Genomic DNA, 25,600 nt, shown 5'->3' on the forward strand with positions numbered 1-25,600 from the left:
AGAGGGAAAGACGTAAGGATGTGGGTTTTAAGGGAGAGGGTAAGGAGTCATTCCAATCCCGGGAGTGGAAAGACTTGTGTCTGTATATGTGCGCATGGATATGTGTGTGTGTGCGAGTGTATACCTGTCTTTTTTTCCCCCTAAGGTAAGTCTTTCCACTCCCAGGATTGGAATGACTCCTTACCCTCTCCCTTAAAACCCACATCCTTTCGTCTTTCCCTCTCCTTCCCTCTTTCCTGATGAAGCAACCGCGGGTTGCAAAAGCTTGAATTTTGTGTGTGTGTTTGTGTTTGTTTGTGTCTCTATCAACATACCAACGCTTTCGTTTGGTAAGTTACATCATCTTTGTTTTTAGATATATTTTTCCCATGTGGAATGTTTCCCTCTATTATATTCATTAAAAAAGATGCTGTGACTTACCAAACGGGAAAGTGCTGGTAGATAGACACAATAAAAAATAAAAAACACACACACAATTATCGAGCTTTCGCAACCCACGGTTACTTCATCAGGAAAGAGGGAAGGAGAGGGAAAGATGAAAGGATGTGGGTTTTAATGGAGAGGGTAAGGAGTCATTCCAATCCTGGGTGTGGAAACACTTACGTTAGGGGGAAAAAAAGACAGGTATACTCTCGCACACACACACATATCCATGCGCACATATACAGACACAAGTCTTTCCACTCCCGGGATTGGAATGACTCCTTACCCTCTCCCTTAAAACCAACATCCTTACGTCTTTCCCTCTCCTTCCCTCTTTCCTGACGAAGCAACTGTGGGTTGCGAAAGCTTGATATTTGTGTGTGTGTGTTTGTGTGTTTTTTTTTATATTTTTTATTGTGTATATCTACCAGCACTTTCCCATTTCGTAAGTCACAGCATCTTTTTTTAATATATTTTTCCCATGTGGAATGCTTCTTTCTATTATATATATATATATAGACACAAATGCAACTTACACACACATGATGTCTCTGGCTGCCAAGGCTGCGGGTAGTCTGGTGTCAGCAGCCAGATACTGTGGTCATGTGTGGGGAGGTCAGTAGAAGGTTTATGTGAGATTGAGGTAGGATCAGGGAAGGGTATAGAACCTGGTGGTGGACAAGACCAGTGAAAGTTGAGGCCAGGTGCATTTTCGGCCTCAACCCTCACTAGCTGGTGTTCTCCAACTGACTCTGTCTCCATCCCTGCTCTCATTCCAGCTTCACACATGCCTTCAGAGTCAACCCCCTCCCCCCACTTTCCCTCCCCCCCCCCAGCCTTCATACTCACCCCCCCCCCACTCTCCCCCCACCCCCACCCCCTCACCCCACCCACAACACACCTGCATAGTCCTTTCCACTTGTCCGCTTCTGTCCTCTCCCTTTCCTTAGTCCTTAGCACACAGCCTTCTTACACAGCATCTAGCAGCCCATTACCCTGTTCCTGTACAAAAGTAAACAATTTTTGAAAATATTGTATAATTGTATAGATAAAAAACCTATTCACCAATCAGTGGCAGGAGAAAACACTTTCAAAAGTGTATAAATTTGTTAGCTTTTAGAGCTTCTAGCAGAAGGGTTGAATGGGTAAGAAGAGGCACGAGCACTAGTGAGGTTTAGGAAATGAGGAGAGTTCAGAAGAGTTGCCCAGAACACCAGGTCAGGAAGCTTTACCAGACAGGATGAGAAGGAAAAAAGACAGTTGTGATCTCAGAAACTGTTTTGCCACACATGCCATGTGGATTCTTTGCCCAGACACCAGTTTCTCAAGACTCAGCATGTGGGAACTGGTGTTACAACATGCCCTTGGTTCTTGCCACCATCTGGCCTTAATTTACATTAATTTCTTCAGCCTCAGCGTTGCTTCTAAGCAGCTGTTCCTTCCTTCACTCCCTTTCAGTTTTCTACACATTTTCATTTTCTGACCTGTCTATTTTTTGTCACCCCCACCCATACCACATACAGTGCACTTAACTTTCCATTCTAATTAACCCTTGTATGATGTTTTGTCATTAAGAGCTCAGGTTTTCAAATCCTGCCTGGTGCAGTCCCTAACAATCAGTCTTTCTTTCTCATCCTATCCAGTAAGTCTCCCCTGACCCTGAGTTCTGCGTCTTTTCCAAACTCTCCCCATTTCCTAAACCTCACTAGTCCTTTTCCTTCACCCCTCTTCCCTGTCCTTCAAGACTTCGGCTAGAAGAAGGAACCACTGGTTCTGAAAACTTGCAAATCTCAGTACTTTTATATATGTTTTCTTCTGCTGCCCCTTGATGAGTAGTTTTTTTAAGTATCCAACTTATCTGATAGCTTACCCAACAGTCCGTTTTCAAATGTGCCCATCAGCTGCTCAACACTATCTTTAAAATGGTGAATTGTAATCTTTGCTTGATTCATACTGTTATTCCATCCTGGATTTTCCTTTGTTTGAATTCACCACATAATTTCCTTCTTTCCACATTTCTTTTAAGTTTCAGCAATGAAATAAGTAATCAACAGACATTCTAATTTTTAAAGAAAATGCCACCACTTTCAGATGCTATTTGAAATATTTCTTGTGCTGTCTATAAAAGTCAACACCATAATTGTTCATATCAGGAAAACTTGTGTCTTATCTATCATGAATTATAGATTTCTGCAAGCGACTCACACAAATTCATTTTTTGCACTCTTTTTGATTATTGTGTTATTTAAAATTAACTTGATTCTGCTTATCTTCCAGGTTTTTGACTATGTTGCATTGCAGTGGCTATCCCTTGGACGTATATGTGGAAGAGCAGGTCTTCAGCAGTTCAATTCAACAGGAAATCGAATGAGGATCCTTTTCAGATCGGATGATGCTACAAATGGTGACGGCTTTAAGGTACTATATACATGTGTGTACACAATTCTAATACAACATGAGTATGTTGCTAATTGTGCAGCTATATGTATGAATTCTCAGTTTCTGATACTAATTCAGAAAGCTATAAATCATTTTTATTTGTTTATAATTGCATAATATGAGTTTTTGTAACTTTAAGAATTTAGCTGTTTGCTGTAAATAATTTGTATGTCTGCTTCACTGTTTTCCTGCCTGTCTCTCATCAGCAAAATCATAATTTTTGAAGAGCCCTCCAGTTGTGTATGTCAGAAACAGGTAAATCAGTTGTGTATGTCAGAAAGAGTAGTTGGCAAGGCACTGATTTCTTCAGTCAAATTTAATCTGGCATGGTCCTTCAAAATAGAGTAAGCTTATTATTTTCCTTTAGTCCTTTAATCCCCTTGTACTGTAATCTGTTGCATGTCTAAACCGTTGTGATCTTTGAAGATTTTGGAAATAATTGCCCAGACACTTGACTATACTTTAAGCAATAATAGCTTTCAGTGAGTATAACTGCTCACTCATGAACAATCATTCTGTAACTGTTAATATGTGTGCTAGCATCTTCATGCGGTCGCCCATATAGATCACCTGCTTTTAATTTGCACAACCCTTTAGATATACCTATAAGGTATCTGGAGAAATTATTCAAAGATTCCTTTTTAGTTAGATTATTTTGATATCAAAATGGTAATAATATTTCATTAGTATAAGCTAAGTAAATATTCCTATTAATATGAAAATGAATGTCACCATTTTGATTCAGTTATCTTTCAAGAATCATGAAAGGAGGCTGTATACATGGAAGAAGCCTGGAGATACTGACAGGTTTCAGATAGATTATATAATGGTAAGACAGAGATTTAGGAACCAGGTATTAAATTGTAAGACATTTCCTGGGGCAGATGTAGATTCTGACCACAATCTATTGGTTATGAACTGCAGATTGAAACTGAAGAAACTGCAAAAAGGTGGGAATTTAAGGAGATGGGACCTGGATAAACTGAAAGAACCAGAGGTTGTAGAGAGTTTCAGGGAGAGCATTAGGGAACAATTGACAGGAATGGGGGAAAGAAATACAGTAGAAGAAGAATGGGTAGCTCTGAGGGATGTAGTGGTGAAGGCAGCAGACGATCAAGTAGGTAAAAAGACGTGGGCTAATAGAAATCCTTGGGTAACAGAAGAAATATTGAATTTAATTGATGAAAGGAGAAAATATAAAAATGCAGTAAATGAAGCAGGCAAAAAGGAATATAAACGTCTCAAAAATGAAATCGACAGGAAGTGCAAAATGGCTAAGCAGGGATGGCTAGAGGACAAATGTAAGGATGTAGAGGCTTGTCTCACTAGGGGTAAGATAGATACTGCCTACAGGAAAATTAAAGAGACCTTTGGAGAGAAGAGAACCACTTGTATGAATATCAAGAGCTCAGATGGCAACCCAGTTCTAAGCAAAGAAGGGAAAGCAGAAACGTGGAAGGAGTATATAGAGGGTTTATACAAGGGCGATGTACTTGAGGACAATATTATGGAAATGGAAGAGGATGTAGATGAAGATGAAATGGGAGATAAGATACTGCGTGAAGAGTTTGACAGAGCACTGAAAGACCTGAGTCAAAACAAGGCCCCGGGAGTAGACAACATTCCGTTAGAACTACTGATGGCCTCAGGAGAGCCAGTCATGACAAAACTCTACCATCTGGTGAGCAAGATGTATGAGACAGGCGAAATACCCTCAGACTTTAAGAAGAATATAATAATTCCAATCCCAAAGAAAGCAGGTGTTGACAGATGTGAAAGTTACCGAACTATCAGTTTAATAAGTCACAGCTGCAAAATACTAACGCGAATTCTTTACAGACGAATGGAAAAACTGGTAGAAGCCGACCTCGGGGAAGATCAGTTTGGATTCCGTAGAAATGTTGGAACACGTGAGGCAATACTGACCTTACGACTTATCTTAGAAGAAAGATTAAGAAAAGGCAAACCTACGTTTCTAGCATTTGTAGACTTAGAGAAAGCTTTTGACAATGTTGACTGGAATACTCTCTTTCAAATTCTGAAGGTGTCAGGGGTAAAATACAGGGAGCGAAAGGCTATTTACAATTTGTACAGAAACCAGATGGCAGTTATAAGAGTCGAGGGGCATGAAAGGGAAGCAGTGGTTGGGAAAGGAGTGAGACAGGGTTGTAGCCTCTCCCCAATGTTATTCAATCTGTATATTGAGCAAGCAGTAAAGGAAACAAAAGAAAAATTCGGAGTAGGTATTAAAATTCATGGAGAAGAAGTAAAAACTTTGAGGTTCGCCGATGACATTGTAATTCTGTCAGAGACAGCAAAGGACTTGGAAGAGCAGTTGAACGGAATGGACAGTATCTTGAAAGGAGGATATAAGATGAACATCAACAAAAGCAAAACGAGGATAATGGAATGTAGTCAAATTAAGTCGGGTGATGCTGAGGGAATTAGATTAGGAAATGAGACACTTAAAGTAGTAAAGGAGTTTTGCTATTTAGGGAGTAAAATAACCGAGGATGGTCGAAGTAGAGAGGATATAAAATGTAGACTGGCAATGGCAAGGAAAGCGTTTCTCAAGAAGAGAAATTTGTTAACATCGAATATAGATTTAGGTGTCAGGAAGTCGTTTCTGAAAGTATTTGTATGGAGTGTAGCCATGTATGGAAGTGAAACATGGACGATAAATAGTTTGGACAAGAAGAGAATAGAAGCTTTCGAAATGTGGTGCTACAGAAGAATGCTGAAGATAAGGTGGGTAGATCACGTAACTAATGAGGAGGTATTGAATAGGATTGGGGAGAAGAGAAGTTTGTGGCACAACTTGACTAGAAGAAGGGATCGGTTGGTAGGACATGTTCTGAGGCATCGAGGGATCACAAATTTAGCATTGGAGGGCAGCGTGGAGGGTAAAAATCGTAGAGGGAGACCAAGAGATCAATACACTAAGCAGATTCAGAAGGATGTAGGTTGCAGTAGGTACTGGGAGATGAAGAAGCTTGCACAGGATAGAGTAGCATGGAGAGCTGCATCAAACCAGTCTCAGGACTGAAGACCACAACAACAACAACATCTCAATGTGCACCCTACTTACAGTTAACTTCAGGACATTCAATGAATTATGACAAGAAATAGAATATTTTGAATATTAAAAAATCTCTCATTTATCAATGCTAAATTTACAATTTAATAGGGTCACTGACATTCATTGCTAGAAATAGGCAATACTTCTTTTATAAAAAATACAATACAGTGAAACCCATATTTTATGTTCTCATATGGTCCAGACTTAAAAACGTAAAATTGAGGAAAATGCAGAATTGAGGAAAATGTTAAACAAACCAAAATGTAAACAAAAACACATGTAATTGGCATATATGATTAAAAATTGGAATCCTTTCTGATACTTTGTATAAAATCTGTCTAAGTGAAGGATATTAAAGTACTATAAAATGTTTATACAATCATTTCTGGTAATGAATTTCATCAGTTCTTAAAAGGTTACAGATGTGTAACAGCAAGTAAAAACTCGTAATAAAATTGAAATTGATATCTGGGTACTAGGTAATTGAGCTGTTTTCTGACGTGCTATGACCGTAAATTGTACGTTTGAAACATGCACTTTTAAGCGATCACCCTTTGTGCTCACCCAGAAAAACCAAAAATTGATGAACATGTTGAATTAAACCAAAAACATCACAGCAGCTAAGTGATTAAACCATAAGCATAAATGCAGACATATGCTTAATGACATATTTTGTCAACATTGCTGTTATTATTTAATGCTTTTATTATGAGCTGCACTTCATGTGCTCCCCACCATTAAAGTGTTATTGTAGGCTTGATGAGAGAAACAGAGATGCAAAAAATTGAGTTTACTTCTCCAATTGATGTTACAAGCACATTTACACTGTGTAAAATGTAAATTTGAGAGAAAGCTTGGATGCTATACTTTTGCTTCATGACTGCTGCCAATCTTTACGATCTACAGAGTGTGATGTGTGTAGCACAAAGTACATATATGAGTAGTGAATGTAGCTGTTGCAGTTGTATCATGTCAGATTTGAACACGAAAGTCTTTCAAATGTGCTATTGCAAAACCTTTGTTCTATTTCCATGTGAAATCTGTCTTAGCACATGATCTGCATGAAAAGTATATTTTCAGCACTTCACAAAATGTCCTCACACCTACCAGCACTCCCATAACTGAAGAGCCACTCCCCATCTCCACACATCCAGTAGGCAAGCTCATTTTATGTGTGTTAATGTTGTGTGGTGGCTGCGCTGGCAGTTGGGTGTCACCAGCCAGTAAAAGTTCACTAGCCAGAAGCAGGTGACATTTTCTCGATTATGACTGAGCATATTCTTCGAAACTCAGTGTTTGAATTTAAAAGGTTGATGATTGATATTGTTGTTTAATACAGTACATCAGAAATACATGCAAAAAGATGAGACTGGGTTGTAAGTGGCACAAGCAAAGGTGGTGGCTGGGCCCCTTTGTCACATATTGACTCAGTCCAGAACACTTTGCATCAGCTGTCTTGCTTTTTCATTATTGCTGCAACTAGCAATAGTTGTAGCATAACTGTACCTTGAAGATAGATGTTGCAAGTTGTGTTGGCAACACCGATTGTGGATTATGCCAGCATTTCCTCTCTTACATCTCCCCTCTCCACAACGGTCTAAAATATTCCCTTAACTTTGCCAACACCCGTGATGTGAACCATCTGTCTTTTGTGCCACTTATAACTCGTTCAGTCACATCATATGTAAATAGGAACAAATGGGATAAAGTCAAGCAAGGCACCGGGTAAGAACTTAGAATTGAGGTAAACCTTACTAGGAAGAAATGTAAAATCAGGGAATTTATACCATTGGTTTTATGGGTTTTCACAGGGGCTACGAATATATGGTGTAGAATCGCAAAAAAACATAAAATTGATGAATGTAAAATCGAAGTTCCACTGTATATGTATACCCTGAGGTCCCAGAAGGGAATGACGGCGTGTGGTACAGTCTGTGCCTATACATTCAGTTTTCTATTTTCAGTCTCTTACATTTTCTGCAGGCTTATAGCACAGCATTAATTAGTCTATTCAGATTAGTAGATTCATAAATATCCTAAATAAATAAATAATTAATTACTGTGCTGAATGCACTTCTCCGATCCATCATGTCCAAGGCCCTTGTAAATGAAGCAAAGTAATTTTCATACTTTTGTGGATGGGAAAGTTAATTAACTGTGTTCATACTCCATGGATCATGTTTGCTATCTCTTGCTAAGATACAGAAGATATCACTTAATTTACAGGTGCAGTACACTTTCAAAATGCGGGCAACAGTCCCTATTACATGGTGATCAAATTTTGTAATAAATTTACAAAAAATTATAAAAGCTCAAGTGGAAGCTGTTTTCATGTGGCTTGAAGGAGTTTCTTGCCAATTAATGTTTTTAAATTATTAAGGAATTTTCAAAGTGGTAGAATATTTTTATTTGTGCAAATAGTATTTACACATGCAAGTAATCAAGCTATATAATTTTTTATCTTCATTGTTTATAATTGTTCCCACAAAGTTATGACACAAAGAGTAAAATATGTCCAAAGTCCAAAACAAATACTTGTATTTGTCTGTGAAGAATAAATAAATAAATAAATAATGACAAGTAGATATTATCTTTATCCTTCTATTGTTGCCCATTCTTCAACAGTTCAGTAAGAGGTAGGAAGAGATGAATTTATTACTTCTTATTCATGATGCAATTCATTAAGCTTCTCATAATATAGATGAGGTCTCCTTCTTTTAAAAAATGTCCCTGGAACTTGATGTCTTTGCCATTATGGCTCCATGATTGTCACCTCCAAAGGTGAGAAGATATCATGCTCATGTACTGAATCAGAAATTAAGTTCTTGTAAAGGCAACAGCCATCATGTAAGGTGCTATGGAGAAACTTGATTGTCATTAAAAAAGTTAAGGCTTGGTCATCAGTGTGAACTACTATTCAGTGCCCTGCTAAAAGGTTTTGAAATTTTTAGAATGCTGACACAACTGTCAGTTTCCCCTTTACCATGACAAAACAGTTCGTTTGACATGTAGTCAGTGCTCTCGTGTCGAATTCAGTGGCATAATGATTCTCATTCTTTTCAGCTGATTCACAATTAGAAATGTCACATAGCTAGAAAGTTCCATGATCAAACTCTTCTTTATTTATTCGGGTGATAAACCCCTTTTCTTCCTAAATGCCTTAGTAAGCAAGACATCCCATGTCCACTGTGTTCAGTGCTTAAATAGCTGTAGGATTTCTGGTGAAGTGATGACCTGTCTGTAAAATTCTCATACAAATATGAGCACACCAAGAAAGTTGAAAGAAGGGCAGCATGTTTTGTATTATTGAGAAATACGGGAGAGATGGCCATGGACATGATACAGGAGTTGGGATGGACATCATTAAAACAAAGGTGTTTCTCGTTGTGGTGATAATCTTCTCACAAAATTTCAATCACCAACTTTCTCCTCCAACTGCGAAAATATTTTGTTGATGACAACCTACATAGGAAGAAATGATCATCATAATAAAATAAACAAAATCAGAGCTTGCATGGAAAATTATAGGTGTTCATTTTCTCCATGCGAGCTGTCCAAGAGTGGAATAATAGAGAAATATTGTAAAGACAGACACTTAAGTATGATTTGCAGTGTATCTGTGTTGATGTAGATGTAGGTGACCAAACATAATAGGACTTTAAAAATTATTTATGGTAGCAAGAAGCTGAAATGTCTATTTCTTTAATGCATTTTGCATTAAGATGTATCTCCTATTAGATTTCCAGAAACAATTGATGTTGTTCAAGAAAGAGTAACAGAAAACTCATTTGATGGTAAATTTGTGGTGAATATTAAAATTAGTAGGAAATCATTAGCAACAAATTGATCAGCTGTACATTTGAAATCATAGATTAAAACTGTGTGCCCGCGAAAGGCAAAGGTCCCGAGTTTGAGTCTCGGTCCGGCACACAGTTTTAATCTGCCAGGAAGTTTCATATCAGCGCACACTCCGCTGCAGAGTGAAAATCTCATTCTGGAAACATCCCCCAGGCTGTGGCTAAGCCATGTCTCCGCAATATCCTTCCTTTCAGGAGTGCTAGTTCTACAAGGTTCACAGGAGAGCTTCTGTAAAGTTTGGAAGGTAGTAGACGAGGTACTGGCAGAAGTAAAGCTGTGAGGACGGGGCATGAGTCGTGCTTGGGTAGCTTAGTTGGTAGAGCACTTGCCCGCGAAAGGCAAAGGTCCCGAGTTCGAGTCTCGGTACGGCACACAGTTTTAATCTGCCAGGAAGTTTCATATCAGCGCACACTCTGCTGCAGAGAGAAAATCTCATTCTGGAGCCTTATAGCGATTCTAAATTTAGTAACAAATGCTGGAATGCCATTTTTTGTGTTAATTTCTAATTGTGGCTAACATTTCTCTACACATCGTTAACCATACTGGACTGTCAGTTTACTTGTGTTTGCTTGTAGGTGCACCTCGTGCTCCTCCAGGGATTATGAATCACACAGAGAAGCTTCTAAGATAATTCTCATCTTTTATCACCATTGTCCTATTCCTCTGTAGATCTTTGAGAAAGATCACACACACACATACACGTACACACACACTATGTATTTGCTTTTTTTTTAAATGTTTATCTGAAATAAAATTTTTATAATTGGAGCAAAATTTTGGAATTTTACTATTATGGAGTGACATGTGTCAATGATTAAAAAAATGAAATGATCACTACTGTGAAAATACAAACAAGAGCATGATGTGAGAATGGTAGGATATTTGAGAAAATTGACAATTTATGAGACAGAATTGCTGGCAGCATCTGCCTTCAGGAGGAAAAATGTGTAGTACTGTTGGTGCAAACATAAAAGTGAAAGTGATACATTTATTAGCTTTCAGAATTAGTAAGGTCTTCCTTGAGGGGAAGAGAGAGATAAATTGGGTAAGGTTAAAAAGGAGGACAGATCACTTCCCTCGTCCCCACCTGTAGTGGAGATGAGGGAAGACAAAGCCAAGCAGCCTTCAGCAGTACTTATAGTTATCCTGAAAGTAAATAGTAGTGTCTCATAATTTGTGAGAAAATATTTGTACAGACAAGCAGGCAGCCATCAAAGAGACACATAACCAATCTACTTGCAATTCATAGATTATTTAAGAGCCGCAGCATATTTTGTGTGACACTTCCAGCACCTGCAACAAGGACTGAGACTTGCATCTTACTGCCACAGTATTTTATTCCATTTGGTAATATAGATTTCCAGATACAGCAAATTTAACAGGATTAGATAAGTTCTTTCTTGCTTACTGTTTCTTAATTAAGCGCAAAGGGCACTTTTATCCCTAAACTGTGGTGTATTATATAATACCTGACACCATATTCTCTTGTATATGTGAGTGTGCTTTATAAAGTTATCTTTACATGATGTGTAATTTTTCCTCTAATATAGAAATAGTTTTGAACTTTACATGTTTCTTACCTATCAGATGAAACATGAAAAATTTAATATTAATAGAGATCAACCACATCAGCATATAAAATTATTGTGCTGATGTAACAGTTTATACTGATGTGCTTGAACATACAATTGTATTACATGTGGCTACAATCTAAATACCAGTACATCTAGCAGTGTATAAATTGTGATCTATTAATTATAGAAGCTGTAATATCTCATATAATAAACGAATGAATGGAATTTAATTTTACAGGCCTTATGGAATTATGCATGTGGAGGAATTATATCAAACAGAACTGAGGGAACTCTTATGTCACCTGGTTATCCAAATGGTTATGCTCCAGACCTTACTTGTAATTATACCATCGTTGCACCAGGTCATGTTATAGAAGCTCACTTTTTGGATTTCAATATTGAAAGAGGTATACATTTATGGCAACAGAATGGCAGTAATATTTGACATTGTACACAAATTAATGCATTTTCTGTACATTTGTAACATATTTTGTCACAAAAGTTTTGTATTAATTAATATTTTGCTGTACTGTTTGTTGACAGTTCATTAATGCCACAGTGAATTTTATAAAGCATTGTATAAAATATTTCTAACTGGCAGTTAACACCATAGGCAATAAAATAAATTAATGTGGGCAAACAATGGAAATGTGAGGTTGGAATGTAACAATATTATGAAAAAGACAGTTGCTACTCAGCATATAGTGGAGATGCTAACTTGCAGATAGGCACAACAAAAAGACGGTCACAAAACAAGCTTCCAGCCAATAAGGCCTTTGTCAAAAATGGAGAACAGACACACACACATGCACACGCAAAAACAGATCATACACACGACCACAGTCTCCGGCAGCTGAAGACACTCTGTGAGCCGCAGCAGCAGCAGCAGTGCATGATGGGAGAGGCAACTGGGTGGGGGGTAAGGAGGAGGCTAGAGCAGGGAGGGGATGGATACCAGGGTAGGGATGGGGGACGGTGATGTGCTGCTGGGAGGTGTGCACGGACAAGAAGGGTAGGGAAGCTAGGTTCAGTCGAGAGGTTAGACAGAGGGCGGGTGAGAGGTGGGGGGAGGGGGGGGGGTTGTAGCGGAAAAGGAGAGTTTTAAAAAGACTGGGTGTTTTGGTTGAATAGAGAGCTGTGTGTTGCTAGAACAGGAACAGAAAAGGGGTTCCATGGATGAGGACAATGACCAATGAAGATTGAGGCCAGGAGGGTTACGGTAACAGAGGATATATTGCAGGGAGAGTTTTCACTTGTGCATTTCATAAAAGGGGTGTTGGTGGGAAGGCTCCATATGACACAGGCTGTGAAGCAGTCATTGAAAATGGCCACAGTTTGTCTGCAGCCATTCATACGAACAGACAGCTTGTTGGTTGTCATACCCACATAGAATGCTGCACAGTATGTACAGCTTAGCTTGTAGATCACATGACTGGTTTCACAGCTATCCCTCCCTTTGCTGGGATAGGTGATGTTTGTGACCGGATCTCAGTTTGGCAACATTTTGTATAGCTAATTTTATGTGGTTACTTCACTTTGGGTCACTTCTGTCATGTGCTCCTGTTATTTTTGTTACTGTTTGCAGTGTAACTGAACAACACCAGAACTTTTAGCCTATTTATCTGCAAAGTGTCTCATGTATTTATACAAAGGGGCAACTTCCATCTCTGCTGTGGCCTTCACATGTACAACAATATTATCTGTAAACAGCATCTGAATTGGCAGAAAGAGATTTTGATGTTGTACATAATTAGATTTATTTGTATAGTGTAAACAATAAATGCTGTATCTTGCTCCTTTGGAGCACTCCTTGAGTTAACTTTTATATTTGGTGAGATCTCTTTCTTTTTCTCACACGATCCTCTCTCTTCTGTTTTATGACTGTTAACATAATTATTTCTCACATTTCCACTTTTGTTAATTTTTAATTTTTGAAATCACCATTGGGATGGATTGATATTGGAATAAAAAAGCATACTGTTTTGAATTTAAGAAGAACACATGTTTTATAATTCTGAAACCAGAAATTGGAAAATCCAGAATGTAATAACAACATACCACCGTGAAGAAGAATGTTACATATATCCAGCTATCAGACTATGAGTACAACTCATACTGACATGGTCTCTGGACACTAAGATCTGCCTGTGACTGTGTCTGACATAAGCAGTAATCTTTGTTGGGATGGGTCGTGTGGGTGCAAAAGGCACTTGGGGCAGGGAGTGGGAGGAATAGCAAAGTGGGGGTGGGTCAAGACCCTAGTGCTGCCTTTGGGAGCATAAAGGGGAAATTATAGGGCTTTTATGTGCAACTCAGGACGGCTGTGCCTGGAAGGGGTTGGTGGGAGGGGGGACTAGAGAAGGGGAAAGAACTGTGCAGGTGCATTGGTGGGCTAGAAGGTGTGTGTAATACTAGAGTAAGAACAGGGTACAGAATAAGCAAGAGGAGAGGAGGAGGAGACTGGCTAGCGAATGTTGAGGCCAAGGGGATTACAGAAATGGAGGAGAGTTGCAGAGAGGATGCCAAACTATGAAATTCAGAAAAGATGGTATTGTTAAATCCAGAGGTACTGGCTGTGAAGCAGTTGTTAAAGTGAAGCACATGTATTGTGTAGGATGTGTGACATCTGGGTGGTCCAACAGTCTCTTGGTCACAGTTTGGTGGTGTGGGTGAAGATACAGTTGTTCACGGTTGCCAGAAATGAGATTGAAAATTTAGAGTCAGAGTTTGGGAAAGTTAGTGTTCAATAGCAGCAAGGCCATGGACATTGGGGATGTTCACATAGAGGGAGGTGGTGTCAACAGTGATGAGCAGGATGCTGAGTTGTAAAAGATCAGAACCTGTGCAGAGTCAGTACATGAAATGGCTGGTGTCTTATAAACAGGAGGATAGGTTGTAAATAAAAGGGTGAAGGTCTTGGTTCACAAGGTCAGATATTGTCTCTGAGAGTGCAGTAATCAGGCACAATGGTACAGCCTGCATGACTGGGTTTACAAACTTTAGGAAGCATGCATAAGACAGTGTGGCAAGTGGTGGGGATGAGAAAGAGATAGACTAAGGAGAGATGTTCTGTGACGAATGTAGGGATTTGAGATCCTGCTAGAATCTCCAATATCTAAATAACAGGCAGCCTCATCATAGTTCCTTTTTTATCCAAATATTTTACCACTTTTAGCTTTGTATGTCTGTATTACAGTGCATATGTATTTGATTATGTTTCTCATTGCTGTAGTGTACAGACTGTTCTATGATTTGCCATAAAAATATCCATGGAATGGAAAATATGAAAAAGAGGTTGAATTCATACAGTTCCTAAATCTGTCTGTGAGTTGCATTTCGATTTAGACTGCTTGAGGCATGTTCTTGTGTGCTTACTTCTGTGAATGAATGTGTGTGCTTTCGGAAGAATGCTTTGGCTGAAAGCTGAAAGTGTAATTGGCTTTTCATTGAGCTTGTCTGCAATTCAACATGTCATCTTTATGTGAGTTGCAATCTATCTTTTCCTCGTTGTTGTTCTGGTCCTCAGTCCAGAGACTGGTTTGATGCAGCTCTCCATGCTACTCTATCCTGTGCAAGCTTCTTCACCTCCCAGTACCCACTGCAACATACATCCTTCTGAATCTGCTTAGTGTATTCATCTCTTCATCTCCCTCTATGATTTTTACCCTCCAATACTAAATTGGTGATCCCTTGATGCCTCAGTACATGTCCTACCAACCGATCCCTTCTTCTAGTCAAGTTGTGCCACAAATTTCTCTTCTCCCCAATTCTGTTGAATACCTCCTCATGGGTTATGTGATCTACCCATCTAATCTTCATCATTGTTCTGTAGCACCACATTTAGAATTTTTGATATTCCAACGTGGAGTTTCCGTTGTTTAAAGCTGGCTTTCATCAGATTCAGTCTTTCTGAATGCCATGATTATTATTATTGTATTTTTAAAATCACTTGGTGGGCTTTCGAACCATTTGTCATCCAGCAACAGTTTACTATTTCCAGTTAAGATTTCTGAGGTTTTGTTTACACATGGTCACATCTCTTGCTATATATAAATTTCACATTCAGACATATTATTTCATTGTTTTAGTTTCTGAAATTATTTGATGCTGTCTAAATGTAAGAAATTGTAAATGTTGTCACTCCAGTAATTATAAATTTGGACTGTACACTGGTGAGCCAAATCATTATGACCACCTGGTTAATAGCTTGTTTGTCTGTTCAAAATGGTTCAAATGGCTCTGAGCACTATGGGACTCAACTGCTGAGGTCATTAGTCCCCTAGAACTTAGAACTAGTTAAACCTAACTAACCTAAGGACATCACAAACATCCATGCCCGAGGCAGGATTCGAACCTGCGACCGTAGCGGTCTTGCGGTTCCAGACTGCAGCGCCTTTAACCGCACGGCCACTTCGGCCGGCTTGGTTGTCTGTCTTTTGAATGATATACGTCACTGATTCTGTGTATGAAGGATGAGACAGTTTATTGGTAGGTTTGTGGAAGTATGTGACATTAGATTTCTATGCATATGTCATATAATTCTCATAAATAATGGGCTGCTGATTTGCATAGACGGTGATGGCACCCAATAGCAACCCAGATGGGTTCCTTAGGATTTATATCAGGTGAACTTTGTCACCAAGACATCAACATGAGTTCACTCTCATGCTCCTCAAACCACTATAGCATGGTGCTGGCTCTGAGACATGAACAGTTATACTGCTGAAAGCTGACATCACTGTTGGGAAACACATCAAGCATGAAGGAATGTAGGTGGTTTACAGCTGTCAGCATGTCTTCAATTGTTACCACAGGTCCCATGCAAATGCAGAAGAATGTCTCCTATAGCATAATACTGCTCCCACCACCCTGTGTCCAAGGCACACTGGATGTTTTGAGCAGCCATTCACTTCAGTGGTGGCATCACCCTAGTATCCCAAAGAGCCAACATGTATTACTGATTGATGATGGTATCCTGATGGTCCTGTGCCCATTGTAATCATAAATGATGATGTCATTCAGTCAACATAGGAACACGTAGGGGTGGTCTCCTGCAGAGCTCCGTGTTCAACAATGTACGATGAACAGTGTGCTCCGAAAATATTGTACATGCACCAGCATTGTGTTCTTTCAGCAGAGATACCACAGATAACCATCTGTCCTACTTTACAGAGGAGACAAGCGTCTGAACCCCACATTCTGTGAAGAGTCATAGACGTCCAACCGTTTAGCGCCTAGTGGTAGTTTCACAGTCCTTCTACCCCTTTCCGTAGATGCTCGTGGCAGTAGCATGTGAAAATTCAATCAGCTTTGCCATTTTTGAGATACTTATTCACAGCCTCGGTGTAATAATAATCTGTCCTTTGTCAAAATCGTTTATTTCAATGGACTTCCCCATTTGCAGCTTGTATCTTTGCTAGGGTGATCCCCCTTTGTGTCTGCTCCAATTACATACTTTTGCTTTTGGTACTGGGTCACTTGCCTGCAATACCACCAGGTAACATCCAATGTTACGGTGGGTATTGGTCGTAGTGCAGGGTGTTTGTAATGAATATCGGGGTTTTAACGCTTTATAATATTTATTATATTAAACTTACAGTTATAAATGATATGTCAAATGAAAGAGCACCTCAAACAGTTTTACCAAGAACCTTATAAATGTTCAATGTGAGCACCATTTGTCACACGGCACACATCAAGTCTATAGCTGAGTTCTTCCCAAACATGTGTAAGTGTGTCTTCAGTGATTGCACAACAGCTGCTTCAATTTGGTTTCTTAATTCAGGGAGGTATGCTGGTAGCAGAGGCACATACAAGCGATTCTTGATGAAGCCCCAAAGGAAAAAATAGCATGGCATTAGGTCAGGTGAACGTGGAGGCCATGCAAAGCAAGCCCTGTCATTGGGCCCCTTGTGGCCTATCCAGCGCTTGGGTACAGTGAAGTTCAACCAAGTCTAGCAGAACACAGCGGAAACATTGCACACTGTGCATGCGCACTGGTGCCGAACACAACTGTTTGAGTTGCTCTTTCATTTGACATATCATTTATAACTGTAAGTTTAATGTAATAAATATTATAAAGCGTTAAAAGCCCAATATTCATTTATAAACACCCAGTGGTTTGGCTTATCAGTGTATTTACGCTATGTATAGAGAATACTATGCCAGTGTTGCCTACAGAAGATAAATATCTGGCATTTATTCATGTAGTTGCAAATAATTGTTATTCATTGAGTTTTAACAAAATCATCTGACGTGTAATTTCTGATTATTTATTCTATTTTCAGGACGTGATGATTGCTCATTTGACAATGTCACACTATTTGGTGCATTGCGTAGATGGGAAAATATACCAACAAGTTTGGGAACATATTGTGGCAGGGAACCACCATCTTCTGTCACATCCAGAGACAGATTGTCTATCATTTTCAGGAGTGATGAATACATTTCTAAGAGTGGTTTCTTGCTCAAGTACCAGGTTTACAGTAAGTAAAAGCTTTCTATTTGAGAAACATATATTCTAAGTGCTTCTTACACTTCTGTTGCATGATAAATACTATTTAATGTTGCCACCTTTACAGAACTAACATCATTTCTGAAAAGCACTTTATTAGCTGATTTATGCAGTTTCTTCAAAAACAATTTAAATTTTGTGACAATATCTGCAACATGTTTGTAAAAAAAGTGCTCTTTGAACATATTGAAATTGTGAACCTGTAAATGCAGTGAAAGGAGGGAAGGATGTGCTAATAGGAAACTCATACAAGTCAGAACTTAAGTTTATACGATGGATCAGAGCAGCTAAGGCATTATCCATGTGAACTACTTATGTCTGCATTCAGGTACATCAGCCATTAAATTATTGGCACTCAAACAACTCTGAACATAAAAATTTATTAACAGAGACACATTGATGGTAATCAAGACCATGAGCATTATAAATTGCAGTAAATTAACATAAGATGTGACATGTGTCTATTGAACAAATAAATTCTCACTGTCGAAAACGAGGAAGCATACCAAAACAAAACAACAACCAATGCCGAAACAAGAGTACCTCTGGCAGTGGGGCTGTAAACTCAATGATGGCTTGTAGGTGACTGATTTGCTATACTAGATCCCTAGGGGGAAGTGGAGAATCATCAAAATACATTTTCAAGCAATGAACTCAACATCCAGAGTTCCTTCTTTGGTCAAAATTGTGCATCTCTTTTGGGTAGTGGTACCTGTGTGTGCGGCTGAGGATGGTTTTGAGTCACAAGTGTAGGTCACACTTCTAGAAATAAATATGCAGATTCTATCCTGTAATTTGAGACAGTAGTAGTTTCAGTACTTAGTCCAATAGCCAGTGATCATTCTCCTCTTTTGATTACGTAATGAGGGCCTGTGTACAGAGTTTGTAGAGGTGAGGGGTCATGGACCTGCAGCTGTGATCTCGGATTGTAAGACTGTTTTTTAAATAGTGCAAAGGTCAAATAAGACCGGGTAATGCAATTGTCCAGCTGATGGCATTACACATTAATGCAGTCTTTAAAGAATTGTGCCATTGTTCGACCATACCATTGCTCGCCAGGTGGTAAGTGGTTGTCTGGTGATGGAGAGTGCTGCAGAATTTGCTGTATTGCTTAGGTAACTCAGCTCTGACTCTCTCTCTCCCACAGCCTATAGTAATGTGCAGCAGACAAGTGAAGTGAGAAACTCAATTTTAAATGAATGTTGTCAACTGATATAGCTTCTGGCCAACAGGTGAAATGATCAGTGTAGATAGTATAAGGGGCGTTCAAAAAGAAACGAGCCGGAGGTATAATTACAGAAACCAGTATCTGTATGTTAGAAGTATTAATCCTGGGTCTTGAGACACTTGTCCCACTGTGACACAAGGCAGTGAATGGCTGTCTCATAAAATTCCTGGGCCTGTGATCTTAACCAGTTCCACACGTACAGCTGGACGTTGTCATCTGAGGTGAATTGTTTGCCCCTCAGTGCCTTTTTAAGGAGACCAAAAATGGCATAATCACAGGAAGAGAGGTCCAGACTGTATGGAGGGTGGCCAAGAACCTTTAATTTGAATTTCAGCAGGAGTACAGCGACTATCTTGGCTGTATGAGTATTTGCATTGTCGCGGAGCAGAATGACCCCAAAAGTGAGATTGCCTGGTCGTTTTGATTTGATTGGTTGGTAAAGGGTGGTTAAAGTTTGTGAGTAATGGTGGGCATTCATTGTTGTCCCATACTACAGGAAGTGAATCAGAAGGGGGTCATCTTGGTCAAAGAAGAACATCAGTATAACCCTTCCTGCACTTGTGTGGATGGCCTTGGCTTATTTTGGTGGTGGTGGCCCTGGATGCTTCCACTGGAGACTTTGTCATTTTGATTCTGGTTGGAAGTGATGGCACCATGACTCATCTCCAGCCACACTCATGCCTTCCCGAGCATAACACTGCAGATGAGCAAGACAGTGGGCCATTTGACATGCATTCTGGTGTGGTTGAAGACTGTGGGGTACCCATTTGGGCACTCACTTTGCACATGTGCAGTCATTCCTTCATGATGGTGTGAACACTTCCAATGCTCAATCCATCTACAGCGGCTTTGGCTTTCACTGTCACAGGGTGGTCCTGGGTAATGAGGCCATTCACCAGCTGGACAATGTCATTGGTGTGCTCCAGACCGTGCATCATCGGTTAATGATACCCATCCTTCCGTGAAGTGCTTGTGCCATGCCTTGACTCTTGCAAGGGACATGCAGTGTTTGCCGTGCACTTGTGACATTCAACGGTGAATGTCCATTCCTCCTACTCCTTCCACAACACCTCCGTGCTCTTCTTTTGACACCTCCATGTCACTGTTTGCAATGCAACTGGCAGCATTTGGATGATTGATGCATGCTGCTGCTAGCTCTGTATATTCACGTGATGTGCACGTGTGCCCTCTAGTGAGGGTTGTGAACTTCCATGCTCTGGTCGTAACCACACCTCATTACACACACCATGATATTACCCTCCCGTCACCGGTTTGCATATTCCAGGCTCTGGATCATCTCTTTTTGAATGCCCCATATATTTATCACCAAGAGGAGGAACTGGACCCACAACATCATTGTGGACATGCACGATTCACATTGCCATGTCGGGAAATTATCCAGTGGGTACATGCACATGATGAGCTATTTTACTGTCCTGATGTTGAAGGTCTGTATAAGCCCATTTGTGACAATTCTTCTGCAAACTAGGCCAGACAAAATGTTTGGATACAAGGCAGGGTGATGGTCTAACATCAGGGTGGGATAGGTTGTGGAGGCTGTTTAAAGGATGCCTACAGAAAGTGGCTCACAGAAATGGACGAGACCTTTCAATGAAAATGTTACAATACAGTTTGATGTCAGAAACAGGAATGTCAATGATTTGTAATTGAAAGCTGGGCAAAACATTGTGCAGTAACTGCTGAAGTTCCTCATCAGCTGAGCTGAACAAAACCAATGTCTTTTGTCACAGTGTTAATCTGCAGCAGACAGTCAAGAGCCACATTGTTTTTACCACCAGTGTGGTAGATATTTGTGTTGAACTGAGCAATGATTCAGGTGCTTGTATTGCCATGGTTAACATTTGTCTGAAAGCATTGATCAGTGGCTTGTGACTGATAAAGATCATAAATTCTCTGACATCCAACTATGGTCAAAGTGACTTGATTGCTTTGTACATAGACAGAAACTCATGATCATAAGCACTCCTTTTTTGTTGAGAAGTGGAGAGCTTATGTGAGGAGAAGGCAAGTGGTTGCAAAGCACCATAAACATGCTGCTACAACACTGCACTAATAACTGTTTAACTGACATCCGCTACTAATGTGAGTGGTGCACCCAATGCAGGGTGTGGGAATGCAGCATTTGCTAGGCTTTGCTTCACTGAATTAAAAGCAGAGCTCCTGTCATCTGTCCAGTGGGTTGGTGAAGTCCACTTAGTTGTGGGGTCAGTAAGAGATGCAACTAGTGGTTCTTGCAATTTGGCTGAGTGGGGCAGACGTTGCCAATAAAAATTCAGCACCCACAAGAAATGGCATAGCACCGTGATGCATACTGACTGTGGTACCTTCATGATAGCTTCCACTTTTCTCTGGTAATGGTGACCCTGCTAGTGAAATTAGATGACCCAAGAGGGAAATCTGAGGTTCCCCAAAAACTCAATTAGCATTGATCAACACCACATCATGCTCTTCTAGGCATTTGAAAATCTCCACCAGGTGTAACTGATATTGTTGTCCTGTGGCTGAAAAGACAGGGATTCATCTAAGTATGGAAAACCAGATGACAGGCTCTGCAGCACAGAGTCAATTAACCTCTGCCATTATTGAGCAACATGATTCAAACCAAATGTCATATAAAGACTTTCTAATAATTCAAATGGAGTGATTATAGTAGTCTTTGGAATGTCTTCATTTGCCAGAGGAATATCCATAAAAGCCTTTGCACAGTCCAGCACGCAGAACACTGTCACACAATTGAGAGCCTAATTTTAGTCCATTAACAAAAGGCACTGGATATCTGTCATGAATTCTTATTGCATTTAGCACACGCTAATCACCACATGTGCCACATGCCACCCTTTTTGAGTACCAGATGCAGTGGTGAAGATTAAGACTACAAGAAGAGCAAATAACATCTTCCCGTAGCATTGAGTTAAACTTTGCATTTACAATAGTGAGATGATTGGGGACTAAACATCTATGATGGTTGAAATGTATGGGCCACAGTTGTTTTGGTAAAATGCGAAATGTTGTGACGAACCTTCCCTTCATGTGCTATGTGGTCAGGTTAGGGCAGGAAACCGGTCAAGCAACTTGGCAGATCTGTTTCCTGCTGTCTGCACTACCTTGGTGCTGTAAATTACCACATTGCATCAGAATCCATCAGTACAATGTCCAGTGATGCTATTGATGTGCCATGCATTTACTACATCAGGTTACAGATGGTAATGTGCCAGAAGGTTGGCACAGATTATACGCTCCGTGACATCTACAACAGTAAAATTCCAAATGAAGGCATGATACAGTTCCAAGTCCAGATACATATGCTCTGAACCATAAGTGGCAATTAATGAGTTGTTAACAGTGGAAAGGAAGAATGAAGTTGGTCGGCAATTATACAGGAAAGTCCATGGGAAATTGCACATATCCAAGCCAATGTCACTAATATAGAGACACTGAGAGACAACTGTCCAGGAATTGGTGCACCTATTTGCAACTGCACCTGCCATTTGGATATGTTCAAGGTGAGGTACACCTGCACACCATCTCTTCAAATTTCTGGTGATATCAACATTTTGTATGTGATTGCTCTGTGTTACTTAGAACTGACAGGTTTGTTTCAGAATAACTGTGGGATTTTCTACAGTAATGTTTTTCCTGTAGCTGTGTTGAGCCAGCAGTTCACTAGCTAGAGCATTTGACAGGCAATCCTAATCTGCCCACATGAGTGACAATGATGAGACACTGTTACATGGTACAACTACAGTACTGATTGATGACAGGATTATTGCATCCTGAGTCCTGTCAGTCAGATCTGCATTGATGTCCAAGAGCAATTTTGTCTGAGATGCTACTATGGCTTTAGATAGATACTCCAGAGCGTATGAAGTAATGTTTTGGGTACAGTTCTCATGTTGACTTTATCATGCATGTGCCTTAGGTATTGCAAAAGCATCCTGTCACTGATGTCTTCTTGCATTAACGCTTAATGCACATGCATTTATTGTGATGCAGACATTCAGTGAACCAATTCTGTCTTCAGTTAACTGTATGAAACTTGTGTGGGAGATGCTGTGATCGTGTCATCAACTTCAGCCACATAGTGTTGGCTGAGCTGACTGGCCACTAGAGCAAACTTAATAGATTCTGTGGTTATTCCTGTGTAATGAAAAGTGGCTCACACCTGCTCAAACCAGACCACTGGACTGTGAGGCGAGAATGGTGGTAATCACACAGTGGACTCTGAGTGCTTGTGGAGTTTTTCATTTTTGCATTTTGAAAATTTTGTGCTCAGTCACAACGGCACTACTTATGTGTGTGTTAAGCTACATCAGCCATGTTAGCACACAAGATATTGTCACTTGTATAATTGCAGACAACAAACATTTATTTAGAGATACACGATAAAGATAAACATGACCTTAGACTTACGTTGTTGTTGTGGTCTTAAGCCCATAGACTGGTTTGATGCAACTCTCCATACTAATCTATCCTGTGCAAGCTTCTTCATCTCCAAGTAACTACTGCATCCTACACCTGCCTCAGAACGTGTCCTACCAACCGATCCCTTCTTCTAGTCAAGTTGTGCCACAAATTCCTCTTCTCCCCAATTCTATTCAGTACATCCTCATTAGTTACATGATCCATCTTTCTAATCTTCAGCATTCTTCTGTAGCACCACATTTCGAAGATTCTATTCTCTTCTTGTCTAATTATTTATCGTCCATGTTTCACATCCATATGTGGCTACACTCCATACAAATACTTTTAGAAAAGACTTCCTGACACTTAAAATCCATACTCAATGTTAAAAAATTTCTCTTCTTCAGAAATACGTTTCTTGCCATTGCTAGTCTACATTTTATATCCTCTCTACTTCAACAATCATCAGTTATTTTGCTCCGCAAACAGCAGAACTCATCAACTACTTTAAGTGTCTCATTTCCTAATCTAATTCCTTCAGCATCACCTGATTTAATTAGACTACATTCCATTATCTTAGTTTTGCTTTTGTTGATGTTCATCTTATATCCTTCTTTCAAGACACTGTCCATTCCGTTCAACTGCTCTTCCAAGTCCTTCGCTGTCTCTGACAGAATTACAACATCATCGGTGAACCTCAGTGTTTTTATTTCTTCTCCATGGATTTTAATTCCTACTCTAGGTTTTTCTTTTATTTCCTTTACTGTGTGCTCAATATACAGAATGAATAACATCGGCGATAGGCTACAACCCTGTCACCCTCCCTTCTCAACCACTACTTCCCTTTCATGTCCCTCTACTCTTATAACTGCCATCTGGTTTCTGTACAAATTGTAAATAGCCTTTCGCTCCCTGTATTTGACACCTGCCACCTTCAGAATTTGAAAGAGAATATTCCAGTCAAGATTGTCAAAAGCCTTCTCTAAGTCTACAAGTGCTAGAACTGTAGGTTTACTTTTCTGTAACCTATCTTCTAAGGTAAGTCATAGAGTCAGTGTTGCCTCATGTGTTCCGACATTTCTACGCAATCCAAACTGATCTTCCCCAAGGCCAGCTTCTATCAGTTTTTCCATTCGTCTGTAAAGAATTCGAATAAGTATTTTGCGCCTGTGACTCATTAAGTTGATAGTTTGGTAATTTTCACATCTGTCAACGCCTGCTTTCTTTGGGATTGGAATAATAATATTCTTCTTGAAGTCTGAGAGTATTCACCAGTCTCTTAACATCTTGCTCCCCAGATGGTAGAGTTTTGTCATGGCTATCAGTAGTTCTAATGGAATGTTGCGTACTCCTGGGGCCTTGTTTTAACTTAGGTCTTTCAGTGCTTTGTCAAATTCTTCACGTAGTAATATATCTCCCACTTCATCTTCATCTACATCCTCTTCCATCTCCATAATATTGCCCTCAAGTACATCACCCTTGTATAGACCCTCTATACACTCCTTCCAACTTTCTGCTTTTCCTTTGTTGCTTAGTACTGGTTTTCCATCTGAGCTCTTGATATTCATATAAGTGGTTCTTTTTTCTCCAAAGGTCTCTTTAATTTTCCTGTAAGCAGTAGCCCCCAGGGGCTCAGCATTCATTTGCTGGGTACGGGCTTGGCGACCCCGGGGTTCCTGAGCTGGGGACTGGTAAGCGCCACCAGTCCCATGTCACCGTAAGCTCTGAGCATACTTCAGCGACCACCGTGCGGCGCGGCGGTGGAACGTTGTGTGTCTCAGGGAATGGGGATCTTGGCTTGACCGCCCGGATCGCGAGGATGGAATAAACCTCTATAAAAAAAACCTCAATCTCAAGGTGTGCTGCGCGCTGATGAGATGCATGGCTGTTGAGGTGGAACAGTCGATAGCGGGCAACCTCTGGGGAACCTGCCGCACCTCAGTTGTATAAGGCTTACCTAGGCACGCGGGGCTCTGTCTAGGTGGACTTCTAGTTCCCTAGCTGCTCGTGGGACCGAGATGGATCCTTCGAAATCCTCTTTTCTTCCTCCCAGCGGAAAGGGT

General features: G+C 40.0%; 1 protein-coding gene across 1 annotated transcript in view; it reads left to right on the forward strand.

The window, feature by feature from the left end:
• The window catches only part of LOC126100451 (cubilin), a 771,806-nt gene that overhangs the window by 616,590 nt on the left and 129,616 nt on the right, over nucleotides 1–25,600 (forward strand). The window contains exons 51-53 of the mRNA XM_049911056.1: nucleotides 2,701–2,841; nucleotides 11,612–11,780; nucleotides 17,661–17,858. Coding sequence (XP_049767013.1) covers nucleotides 2,701–2,841; nucleotides 11,612–11,780; nucleotides 17,661–17,858 — 508 coding nt within the window. The remainder of the gene's footprint in view (nucleotides 1–2,700; nucleotides 2,842–11,611; nucleotides 11,781–17,660; nucleotides 17,859–25,600) is intronic.

This window comes from Schistocerca cancellata, chromosome 9 (assembly GCF_023864275.1).
Source record: "Schistocerca cancellata isolate TAMUIC-IGC-003103 chromosome 9, iqSchCanc2.1, whole genome shotgun sequence".
Taxonomy (NCBI): domain Eukaryota; kingdom Metazoa; phylum Arthropoda; class Insecta; order Orthoptera; family Acrididae; genus Schistocerca; species Schistocerca cancellata.